The 13,068-nt window shown below is 42.1% G+C and overlaps 1 protein-coding gene across 1 annotated transcript in view; it reads right to left on the bottom strand.

The window, feature by feature from the left end:
• The window catches only part of SPRED2 (sprouty related EVH1 domain containing 2), a 54,908-nt gene that overhangs the window by 26,187 nt on the left and 15,653 nt on the right, over positions 1-13,068 (bottom strand). Inside the window, exon 2 of the mRNA XM_086700988.1 lies at positions 7,261-7,438. Within this exon, the coding sequence (XP_086557114.1) occupies positions 7,261-7,438 (178 nt within the window). The remainder of the gene's footprint in view (positions 1-7,260; positions 7,439-13,068) is intronic.

Raw genomic sequence — 13,068 nt, 5'->3', positions numbered from 1 at the left:
ATAGTCTCAATTCAAAGTCTCAAAATAAACTTTTTGTAAAAACAAAGACTTCCAGTTTCTCCGTATTTTTTTTTTTAAAGTAAACTCTACCCCCAACGTGGGACTCAAACTCACGACCCCAAGATGGTGACCCTGAGTCTCTTGCTCTACCGAATGAGCCAGCCAGGTGCCCCTCTCCATATTTTTAGGTGAAAAAAATTAGCTTTTGGTTCATGTTTTCCAAGCTTAAGATTACTCAATGGTAAATTTTCTTAAAGACGTTCTAAAATTCTTAGAAAAGTAAAGTTCAGCCACCTAAAATAAGTGAGGGGAAGGGGATCAGGTACCATCTCTTTACATCCTGTTAAGCAAAACAACATCACTACATATCCAAGTTTAATGACAAAAATGAAAAAGTTCAGATGTTTTAATCTTCACAGGTCTAAACCCTAGTGAGGTTTGGCATTAACTCCAAACTCGAGAAGGGCTTTAAAAAAGGTATCTTTGAAAATGAGATGCACGGGGAGGAAAAAGGTGATTATATATTCTCGTTGGAAGCTTTAAAAAAATAGACACAAGAACTGTATATTGTCCAAGATTTAAGTAATCTACACGAATATGTGAAGGCTCCATACTTGCTTGCCTCTCCGCCCCCACCCTCAACGCCTCTCCACTTCTCTGGAGTCAGCCACTATCAGTACGGTGGACACAATGCCACGTTCCTTTCTGTGGCTTCTTTATATACACACGTAAGTTTGTGTGTGTTTTTAAACATGGCCATACCTATAAAAGGCTCTGCAAGTTGCCTTTTCCTCAAGGACACGTCTTAGAGGTAGATACAGAAAAATACCAAGTTCTGTTTAATGGCTCAGTGGACACGTTGGAATTAGTCAGTCATTCTCCATACTTACTAACGGGCATGTAGATTTTGCTAATCAGCCAGTTTTAGAGATAGTGCTGGAATGAACACCTCTATACACGATCTCAAATTTTGTTCTGCGAGCTCTAGGGAGCCCTCCCTCTCTACCTACTTCAGGCTCCAGGATGGCATAACTATTTTCAGATAGTAGGACATTTTGCCATTTCATTGTGTTGCCATTTCTACTGAGGGTGCAAAAGGCACAGGGGGGTAAAAACTGCTGTGATGTGCCATGCATCAAGGCAGTGTCGTGGCACCAAACTGTACTATGGTCACCTGATTCATCACCGCCACACGGTCAAAGTGAAAAATGCCAGTTCTGTGTAGGATGGCCCTTGATGAAGAAGCTAAAAATCATTACATCTTGACCCTTGAGTACACAGCTCTCAGCCTGTGTGGTGAAATGGGAGGTGTACCTAACTGGATTCTCCTATCTGCTTCTTCATTCAATCTGCCATTATATGCTGTTGGGCTGACGTATATGAAGAAACTTTGGCTTTGCACAAATGCATAGATGAAAAGGGAAGGGCATTTCTTTTTTTTTTTTTTTTTTTAATTTTTTTTTTTCAACGTTTATTTATTTTTGGGATAGAGAGAGACAGAGCATGAACGGGGGAGGGGCAGAGAGAGGGAGACACAGAATGGGAAACAGGCTCCAGGCTCTGAGCCATCAGCCCAGAGCCTGACGCGGGGCTCGAACTCACGGACCGCGAGATCGTGACCTGGCTGAAGTCGGACGCTTAACCGACTGCGCCACCCAGGCGCCCCATGGGAAGGGCATTTCTAACAGCCTTTTTCACTTCTGCCGCCATACGGAAGAACGACACCTGTCTCAAGGAAAAGTACCTGCGCAACGGTTTCAGTAGTGAGTTGAATTTAACTGCCTTTTTCATGGATCACCAGGTTTCCTTGAAAGAGCAACTGACAAATGAACTATGGTTATTCAGACCCGGTACTTAGCAGACACTTTCTCGAAAATGAACACAGTGAGCCTGTCACTTCAAAGAAAACAACTGGAGGTATTTGTTGCCAATAATAAAATCTGAACTTTCAAGTGAAATTAGAATTTTGGACAGCTTAAGTCCAATACTTAACGACTTTTCTAATGATATTAGTGGTGATGTTAAGAAATGGGACTTTTTCATTATGTAGAATTAGATGTAGCAACATTTGGCAGATCTGCTGAACTCAGTAAACCATTATTTTTCAAATGACATGATGTTCAAAAAAATCAGGAATGACTAAAAGATCCACCATTCAAAGTGAAACATAAACCAGTAGTTTTTAATGTACCACAGTATGAAAAGTTCATTAATGTGGCCTCAGATTCCACATTTTAGAAACTATTACAAGCCGAGTTTTGGTGTCGTATCCAAGAAGTACATCTACAATTACCCGAAAAGGTTTTCCCTCTTTTCCAACTACTTATCTGTGTGAAGCTGGATTTTCTTCATATACTTCATCCAAAACAACATACTGCAACAGCTTGAAGGCAGGAGTAGATAGTAGAATCTAGCTATTTTCCATTAAGCCAGATATTTAAAGAGATGGCAAAAATATAAAGCAATGCTAGTCTTCTCTCCAATTATTGTTATTCTGGAAAATGGTTCTAGAGGGATGTCATAAATAATTTTTCTACATTTCAGTTTTAATTTCTAATATGGTAAAAATAAGTAGCTGTAACTCATAAAACAAAAGCTTTTGGGGGTCCCTCAATAAATTTTCAGAGTGTAAAGGGATCCTGAGACCAAAAATGTTTGAGAACTATTGCTTTCCTTAAATCTTTGTGTATAAGTCTATTTCTATAGGATAGGGTTTAAGTACGAAACTGCCAGGTTAAAAAGTATGTACATTTAAAATGAATATCCTGGCAAACTGCTGTTAAAGAGCTTTACCAGCTGGATCTCCTACCAAATGTGTGTGTGTGTGTGTGTGCGCGCGTGCACGTGCATGCTCACAGACCTGCACATGTACAACCAATGGAACGACCAACCTTTCAGATTATGTGATTCATCTTCATAAGTTGATTTCTCATGGGATTTAAGGAATAAACTTCTCTAGTTCATTTAAAATGATTCAACTCGGGGCGCCTGGGTGGCGCAGTCAGTTAAGCGTCCGACTTCAGCCAGGTCACGATCTCGCGGTCTGTGAGTTCGAGCCCCGCATCGGGCTCTGGGCTGATGGCTCAGAGCCTGGAGCCTGTTTCCGATTCTGTGTCTCCCTCTCTCTCTGCCCCTCCCCCGTTCATGCTCTGTCTCTCTCTGTCCCCAAAATAAATAAAAAACGTTGAAAAATTAAAAAAAATAAATAAATAAAATAAAATGATTCAACTCAAGGGCGCCTGGGTGGCTCAGTCGGTTAAGTGTCTGACTTTGGCTCAGGTCATGATCTCACGGTTTATGGGTATGAGCCCCACACTGGGCTCTGTGCTGACAGCTCAGAGCCTGGAGCCTGCTTCAGATTCTGTGACTCTCTCTCTCTGTCCCTCCCCTGCTTGCACTCTGTCTCTCAACAATAAATAAACTTAAAAAAATGATTCAACTCAGAAATTTTAAATTTACACATAATTTCTCAGGAAAATTTGATTGTCTCCAACTTAAAAAAATTATCCAAATAATGACTTCTTAATGGATGTCTGGAACACAGATTTTTTTTCCCATAGAAACCATGGAAATTCTGTTCATAGGCTTCAACACAGAATTCAAATAATAACAAAAATCAATGTGCTAAATTCTAGAACTGCACTACATCAGAAAAACCAGTGGTAACACTGTTCCTACCAGAGAAAGCATTTCTTGTCCTATCTAGTTAGAATACTAGGAACTCTGGTGCTATCCACCCACCGTATTTCAGAAATGATCTCCACCCTCTCCCCACTATTCCACCACTTAGAGAGGAGGTCCTTCCACAACGTATACCGTTTGCAAGCTCCCATGTGGGTTCGCACCCATGTGGGCAGGAGTGCTGCATTATGGAAGTGTGGAGTCACCCTATGTCCAAAGGGTGTGTGTGTGTGTGTGTGTATATCGTGGGACAGGGCAGGGGGTCAGGGTTAAGCAGCACTGGATACAAGAGTCTAGAATTTCCCAGAGTGTGAGGGATGGAAAGATGGGAAAGCACAACTGGGTATATGAGCATGTGATTTCAATACGAGTACATACAAAAGTCTGGAAGTGGAGAGTCACAGAATATAAAGGGGACAGGAAGAGAAATGGAGTGACAGAGAAACATGACGGGGGGGTGGGGTGGGATGGAAATGAGCCAAGGCACACAATCCTTGTGCAATAGCAACAGATTACAGAAGCTGGTTCACAGCCACGACTGCCCTATTGCTATGCAGAATTAGTATGAAGGGACCAGGTTGGGGATTCACAATGAAACCGTTCCTGATGTTGGCTCTGCTAATAACCACATGCCCTAGACCGAGGAAACGGATCATCACTTCTTGGAGCACTGAGTTTCCCCACTGCGAAGCAGAGATAAAAGTATCCTCCTCCTTAAGAATGTTACAGGAATTTAACTGAGGGCTTTGCTTTGACCAAAATGGTAAAAGTTTACAATTATTAAGTGCAAGTCAGTGGTAAGATACAAGTTTCTAAAATATATTTCTAAAACGAAGGGGCTGGATGAGACAATCTAAAGGCCATTTTAGGTTGACATATTCTATGATAAACCATGAAAATACCAAGAAAAAATAGATCTAAAAAGATTTAACTGCTCAGGCAAGATAATTTGCTAACACGAAAGTAATAAAAAAAAATACAAAGGGAAAAAGTGAAAAAAAATTTATCAACGTTTTTGTTAGAAAAAGAACACCAACTGGGCGCCTGGGTGGCTCAGTCGGTGAGGCGTCTGACTTCAGCTCAGGTCACGATCTCACGGTCCGTGAGTTCGAGCCCCGCGTCGGGCTCTGGGCTGATGGCTCAGAGCCTGGAGCTTGCTTCCGATTCTGTGTCTCCCTCTCTCTCTGCCCCTCCCCCATTCATGCTCTGTCTCTCTCTGTCTCAAAAATAAATAAATGTTAAAAAAATTAAAAAAATATATATTTAAAAAAAAAAGAAAAAGAACACCAACTAAATAAAAAGGCAGGCAACAAACTAGAAAAGTATTTGCAGTAAATATGGCAGATGGAGATTAATATCTTTCTTACATAAGAGGGCATATATATCAAGCAGAAAAGTAAGGCCCCCAATAAATAAATAAGCAAATGACATTAACAGGTAATTCACTGTTACAACTGTTAAACAACTGTTTAACAAACAGAAAAACATTGATACCATTAGTAATTAATAATATGATACTACCGTTACTCTGTCAAATTGGTAAAGATTTAAAATATATGACTCTCGGGGCACCTGGGAGGCTCAGTCAGTTGAGCGCCCAACTCTTGATTTTGGCTCAGGTCATGATCCCAGGGGTCATGGGATTCTCCCCCTGCACCTGCCCCCCATTGGGCTGTGTGTCGGGCTCCATGTTGAGCATGGAGCTTGGTTAAGATTCTCTTTCTCTCTCCTCGTGCTCTCACTCTCTCAAATAGAATAAAAATTAAAAAGATTTAAAATATATGACCCTCAAGGTATTAAAGGAAATTCTCCTATATGCTGGTAGCAGTTCTTTGTACAAGTATCAACAGCCATAAAAATTTGACCCCAAATTATTCCAATAAAATAGTAAAGGTGGAAAATGCAGGTAGGTAATACTGCAGGGGGTGGGGGAGGGGGAGAGGAGGGAAAGAACCTTAATATTTATAATAACCCTAAGGAGATCACCAAATAAACAATATTATATCAACCTTATACAGCAACGAGGAAAATTCCTTAGAGTATGTTAAGGCAAAGCAAATGAGACACAAAATGGTTGACAAGCTCTGTTCGGAGCTATGAAAAAAGAGAAATATGCACAAGGGGGAAAAAACTACACTAAAAGGCTAAAGGTGGTTGAGCACATGTGGCTTGGCTCAGTTTTAGGGTCAGAGTGATGGAGTATCAAATACTAGTTACATGCTCTCAAGATGGGTCACGAAGAACAAGGAGTTTATCTACAAATCTTAATTTTTTCAGTTATAATTATACAGGCTATTGTAAGGACACAGTGAACTAAAGGACTAGCATTGTGTTTAGCACATGGTGAATGTTAGCTAAATGGTGTTATTTTACTTTTTACTGGGAATATGGCTACATTGTAAATAAGAATGCTTTAATTATTTGACTAATACATAGGGAATTTTCTGAATGGACACACTTCTTAAAATGAGCTATGTTCTCCCTTTAAACTTTCATTCATTTCATTTTTGGAAATGAATCAAGCGTGAAAATAGCATTTCTGTTAATCTATATATAACACTTACAAATTGTTCTGTCTTATCTATTTGGTAACTTTTTTAAACAGTAAGAAGTGGTTGCAAAAGCAGATTACATTTGTACATTTAACACGTAACACTCAACAGACACGCTCGCTGTTAAGGGTCTCAAATGTCACAGTGACATTTCCTGTGCTGTCTTTATATTTTTTCTGTTGAGATCCAATAAGATCCTGCACATTTTGAAGCAACAGTTGGCTTCTGAGTATACGCTCCATGATCAAATACAGATAGGAGCAACGTTCTTCCAGGTTCAAGGCTACCAATTAAAAATAGCAACTTTTCTTCATATCATGGATTCCTTCATAGCTCAGAACTGGACACCCACATTCCTTCCTGAAACTCTATGTTATGAGCTACTAATGCTCCACTCACGTGAGAGAATATTACTCTCCAAAGTATGTATTTAACAAGCATGTAGAATTATTATAGACATGTGATACCACTACATTTTCCAAACAGGTTTTATTCATTAGTATAGGAAATAAAAGCTACGGTATCTTTTAGATAAACAGTATTTACAGATAACCAAGTATCAGGTGACATTCTGCCTTTGCATTTGACCTTTTACCATCCAAACCTTGACGGCATGCTCCACGAATAAACCCTACATTTTTAAAAGCCCAGGCTTCACAGCTCACTAGAATGTGATTCATGACAAAGAACACGCTTCTGTTTTGAATATCTTGTTACGGTGACAGAAAGACAGCTTAATTAATCAAAGACGCAAACAAGATGGCCAAATATACTAAGCACCTGCGTTATCTGGTGTGGTAAGAAAGGACTTCACTGGAAAGTCAGGGTTATGTTTTGTATTTGGCATCAGCTCCAGAGTTGTAACTTCCGAAGCTTTCACAACAGTTTGAAGTCAGAGAAATAAGGCGGGGGGGGGGGGGGGGGGGTGCGGGAGGAGACAAACAAACCTATGAGAAGAGGGCCATGATTAACGGAAAGCAATCAGTCGTTGCTGATTTAACACAACGCATTGCATGTCTACCATTACCAGTTTGTCTTTCTGTCGTTCACCGTGGATGAGAAAGCCGCTTCGTCCATTGCCTTCGGGGTGCATGACCTTACAGACACCCACGCGACTGATCCCGCCTCCTTCCTGTGGGAACCATCCCCCGCTGGAGTCATCTCTGGTCATAACCACAGCCTTGACACGCACAATATAGCTGTCACTAAAACGACAACAAGAAGAATGGGGCATGACAATGGTCTGGCAGCTGCAGGACATGTTTCACAAGGCAAGACGACCACCAGCCAGCACTTTTCTAGACCCTTCAAAAGAAAATCGATGCCTGGCAGCAACCTTAAAAGGTAACCCTTCTCCACTTTTAGGGAAAAAAACAAAAAACAAAAAACACTTAAACTAAATATGGTACAAAAGCACATTTTTAAAAAGATACCCAGCAATTGCAAATATCTATGTGTCTTTGAAGATGTATGCAGGCATAACATTCTCTACAACCTGGGTCTAACTATTAATAATAAAATGAATGAGCTAATTGCTATAATTTGTTATCTATAAGTTAGGAACCAATGCACAACCTAGGCTTAACACTTTATAAAGCTAATAATCTTCTGATTTAGCACAAAATAGGATAATTCCCTTCCAAATCGCAAATCCACCACGCAATCATTTGCATAGGTGGGAAAATGTTTCAGTTCCAACACCCTTTACCCATGTGTAGCCTTCTGTTTATGATTTTATTTTTTCCAGTCTAAACTTCAATTTCGCAGTAAGTTCTTCTGCACATTTGCCAAAAATCCTCTTTCTTCTCCAGAGACCCACTCTAGCTTTTCATTCTTCATCACTTTTGGGGAACTGTATTTGGATTTTTCAGCAAGGCCACTTAAATTCTTTTTTGCTGTTTTCTTTCTTTGGATAGAAGTCATTTTTTAATGCATTCAAACATATATTCACATCTTCTACATGCCAGGCGCTGTGCTAGATTCTAGGGCAACAGAGATGTAGAGTAGCACAGAACCCCCTCTTTCCTTGGGACTCAGGGGAAGACCACCACCCACCCCAGCGCCAGGCAGAGCCCGGCCACTCCATCTTCAGTCTCCCAGAGACCATTTAGACAGTCCCTCTGCCCCCAACCCCTGCTCACCGCACTCACCCTCAAAGGGGGAGCCACCTAGGTCTCCCGTGACTCCCTGCGGCTCACCTCTACTGTGCCCCCAACTCCCTCCACAGTGCCCCTGCACTCAAGGTCCAACATCCTTTCCTCAGATCATCCCTTTTATTTTTAAACTGGTAAAATACATGTGAGATAAAATTTACCGTTTTAACTGTACGCTTCTGTGGCATTACGTGCATCGACACTGCTCTACAACTGTCACCGCCATCCCAATCCAGAACTTCCTTCATCTTCCCAAACTCAAACTCCATACCCGTTAAACATGAAACTCTCCGTCCTCCCCTCTGCCCGGCCCCTGGCAGTCGCCACTATACTCTGGTCTCTGTGAATTTGACTAATCCAGGTACTCAGATGTTCTTTTCACTCTCTTAACCTGAATGTGAATGTGCTCTGGGCTGAGCTTCTGGGGCCCACTGACATGAGGCCACATTCTCTCTCCTACATCTCTCCATGCTTAGCCTAGATGTGGGGCAGGGTAGTCACCTCTGCTCCAGGCTACTGGCCAGCTCTCCAGTTTCTCTGAAGCTCACAAGCCTGGTCATGCCCGCACTACCCTTCTTCAATCTTCTACAGACCTCTGGGCCGCATCCCTCCCCTCATCCTTGGAAGACATGGGCAAACGGGCTCACTGTCCCTCCACCTCTCCACCATGATCCCTGCTGTGACTCTTGACAATTTCCTTATTCACACAAAGGATCCGTACAATTCCTTGGCCTCTCAGTTTCTGGAACTCTTTTCCAATGCCCTTCTCTTACACCCAACCTCAGGTACCCACGCCTACCTCACACACATGACCTTGTCATTACTAATATCTGCACAACCTCCTTAACCTCAGTTTCAAGCATCTTGCTCTCTAGCTGCCATTTCTCAACTTTGCAGCTCACTCCCTCCAAATTCCTGTAATTCTTCACCTCTCTGGGAACAATATCTCTTGCTCTGACCACCTTTCCCTTTCCCCCCTTCCCCACATCCTTCATGTTCTCACTTGATTCACTCCTCAAGTTCCACGGTCTATCACGACACTCTTTTGTACAAAACATAACACATTGTCCTCTCTTTCCCCACCATAATGCCTGGTGAACCCCAACCCCGATGAAATTCTACTGTCTACCCAACTCCATGCCCCCACCCAGGCTGTTGAATACTACTTTGGTCAGTTTTAGGTCTAGTTTTAGTCACTAACCTCAGGCGGGGAGCTCTTAAGTGCCTCCCAGTATCCTGTTACATTTCTCTGATCCGTCCCCAAGAAGATAATTTCACAGGTCCACCTACCCTGTCCCTCTCAGATGATGGATGAACTTCCTTTAATTTCCCTGTGAAAAATAGGCAGTCAGAAGGGACCTTGTACCTGCGCCCACTAGCACGCCTATTACTTGTGACCAGTATTCTCTGCCTCTCCTCTAACTATGGCTAAAGCACCCAGGACCCACACCAAGCACCTTCTAAATGCGCTAACAGTGCCCAAAATTCACATTTCCACCCAGACCTCTTCCCTGAGCAGATCAAATGCCTAAGGATTTCTCTCCTTGGGTGTCTAATAAACATCTCAACCAACATGTTTCAGATTGAACTCTTCATTCTCCATACCTCATCCCATTGGTTCTCTCTTCAAAATATATCCAGAATCTACTTTTTACTACCTCCCTCAACACTGCCCTGATCCCAGCTGCCAACACCTTTCAGACTATTTCAACAGTCTCCTAACTAGCCTCCTTACTTCCACTTCTGCCCAACTTTCTATGACAATAGAAAAGTGAGTCAGATTATGATACTCTACTCAAACAAACTATACAATAGCTTCCTACATTACTCTGAGTAAAAAGCAAAATTGAGCACTTATCATTCTCCTGCTTGCTCATTCTACTTCAGTCCCATTGCCCTTGTCCTCCACATTAAGCACACTTTGACCTCAGGGCCTTTGCACTTGCTATTTCCTCACTCTATCCCCCCATATGCCGACTTAGCTCATTTCCTTATTTCACTCAGTTCTCTGCCCAAGGTTATTTTATCAGAGAAGATTCTTTGTCCACTTTATATAAAGTAACACCCTCCATCCCTCTTAAATCTTCTCATTCTTCTTTGTCTTTCTACCTGTTACTAAAACAACATCTGCCCTATTTGCCCACTTTTGCCAACTAGAATGTAAATGCCATAGGAGCAGTGCCTTTGCCCTTTTTGTTCACTGCTCTGTCCCTAGAGCCTACAACACTGCTTTATGTGTGTGTAGTAGGCTAAGGAACAAATGGGTAAAACACATTTTATAAACAGATGAAAAAAATTATTAACAAAATCTCTGAGAAAAAGTAGAGCCTTCAATATTCATTTGCTTATGAGCCACAATAGCTTAATTGGGACAGGATAAAGATTAACAAGAAAACTAAATTTACTAAGCACATGTTTTCTATCGTCAATCCATCCATCTCAGGATTCAAACCCATATTCCTTTAGATCGAAGACATCAGGAACATTTGATAACATTTGTGTAGATTAGTTACATGCAAACAATTTGAGAATATACCTTCCCCACCTCCCCGCCCCACCCCATTTATTCTAGAAAAATGAAGGGTCCCCAGGATTTGTAATTCTCTAGTATGAAACACAGCTTTCTCAAATCTTCTGGGAGTATGCTATGGGTTCATCCCAATAGGAAACGGCCAAGGCGAGTAACTGAAACTCTACACACCTCTTGTGAAAACATGCTGTTTACTTTTTTTGTGTTGCAGCTGTGTGTTCTCCCTTCCTTTGAGGAGATTAAGTAAACACGAAAAAGGGAAGTTTGCGTTATATTGGTGCCATAAACTCATTTCCAAAGAGTATTCATTTATTAGAGACTAAAAACAATACCTCACCCGTTGGCTTCTAGTCTACAGGGGCTGTTCATTTTGGCCTTTGCTCGCAGCCTGCAGCATCCTCTTTCTTGCCCTAATTCCTCTTGTGGCCCTTCTCAAGAGCACAGACTTGTCTGATGGGGTGTGTGTATGTTGGGAGCAAGGGAACAAAACGCCCAGCAGCCCATCTCCTCTGGCAACAACCCCATCAGCCAGCATTAACCGAGGCATCTGGCTATTTAAAACAAGGCAGGGGATAAAGTGTTGCACTAAAAGCTGTGAAGGATGTCTGGATAATCCAGCTGCATGGCCACTTGCCAACTGCTTCCTATCTGTGGTGTATTTATGTTACTCAGGCACTTCACCCCACCCGGAACAGAAATGACAGTGAACTCTACTACCACAAAGGTATAAAGGAGGAAGACTCCCTTCCCACCTTCCCCTCTCTCTTTCTGGAAAGAATCAAACAACATGTTTAAGCCATATGTTGGGTTTGTTTGGGGGAGGATGGAACAGGAAGGGCAAGGGCAGATTCGTTTTTTAATGTGCACAGAAAATGGTGGTGGTATGCTTAAGAATTTCAAAAAATGCTATTATTGTCAAAAATAACCCAATTTTAAGAAAATGCTTCTGCAAGCAGCAACGGCTAAACCAGTATAACTGATTAGGAACTGGTGAAGTTCCACACGTGGATCCAAACACCAACTGAATGGAATCCTAGTGTCTGACCTTGAGCTAAACTGCCCCCAAAGACTCAGTGTCCTTACCTATGGGATTTGACTACCATTACCCAAACATTACCATATTCTTTCGGTGTATTATGAGTAAAAGTGGCTTTTATGAATTGAACTGGAGATCTGCCATTTAAATGTGGTTTCTTTAAGGAAAAAGCTTTGCATTCCCAACATATGGGCTTAGCTGTAAAAATAAGACTTGTCCTGTGATCACTCCATGTGCAAAAGAGGTAGGTGATATCCTACGGTAGGATGGGGGGGCAGGGTAAGAACAATTCCAAAACTAGATTTTTATGTGGGGGTGCTGATGCACAGCAAGCTTTAGATCTCCGGCTTTTGTGTTCTAAGCTCTCTCCAGATTCAAAGTGGACCCTGTGTGGACCTTGTTACAGAAGTAAACAAGGTAAACAAAGGAAGTGTAGAAAAGGGTGATGAGGCAGCATTCAGAGCCAGACAGGTCCAGCAGTGCCTTGACATTCTCAGTAGCCAAAGAATCCTCTAGTGCAGCTTCAGATTCTCTCATTTGCAAAAAGCAGAGATGGGATGTCCTGAGGGTTAAAAGTAGTGCTAGAGGCCAAGTGCTTGATACAGACAAGTTTGGGAAGTTGTAGCCATCATCATTATTTTTCCTGAAAGCCTGACTTTGATTACAAAAAAAGGTCCTTTAAAGACCAGCTCCCCTGGCCACTAAGAGTGGGTTTCCAGACTGCCTGCCTTTTTCAGCTATCAGACAGCGGAGGAGCGGGCCGTCAGGCTCTTGACAACAGAAGAAAATCCAAAACGGACCATCAGCAATTATCAATGCAAATCAGATTTATAAAGACCTAGTTTGAGCCTACATTTCAGGCACACCTGTAGCGGAAAATAATTCCATCTGCCATCTGTGAATTGGCCCTGTGCTCCCACCCCTCCCCCACACAGCTCCAGAGATGGAGACTGGAACTGTTATGTACCCCGGACCCTCCTCACGGCCAGCCTTCATCTGATTACAGGGCTCCTGTATCTCTCCATTATGCTAAACATTACAGCTAACTTCCTCCCTGCGCTCTTTTCCACCCTTTACTACTTCACCAGACCCTGAGAGGGATTAACCAAGATCCTA

Source organism: Puma concolor, chromosome A3, assembly GCF_028749965.1.
Source record: "Puma concolor isolate L17-30 chromosome A3, mPumCon1.1.hap2, whole genome shotgun sequence".
In the NCBI taxonomy this organism is placed as follows: domain Eukaryota; kingdom Metazoa; phylum Chordata; class Mammalia; order Carnivora; family Felidae; genus Puma; species Puma concolor.
This window is presented reverse-complemented; position numbering and strand designations above follow the sequence as displayed.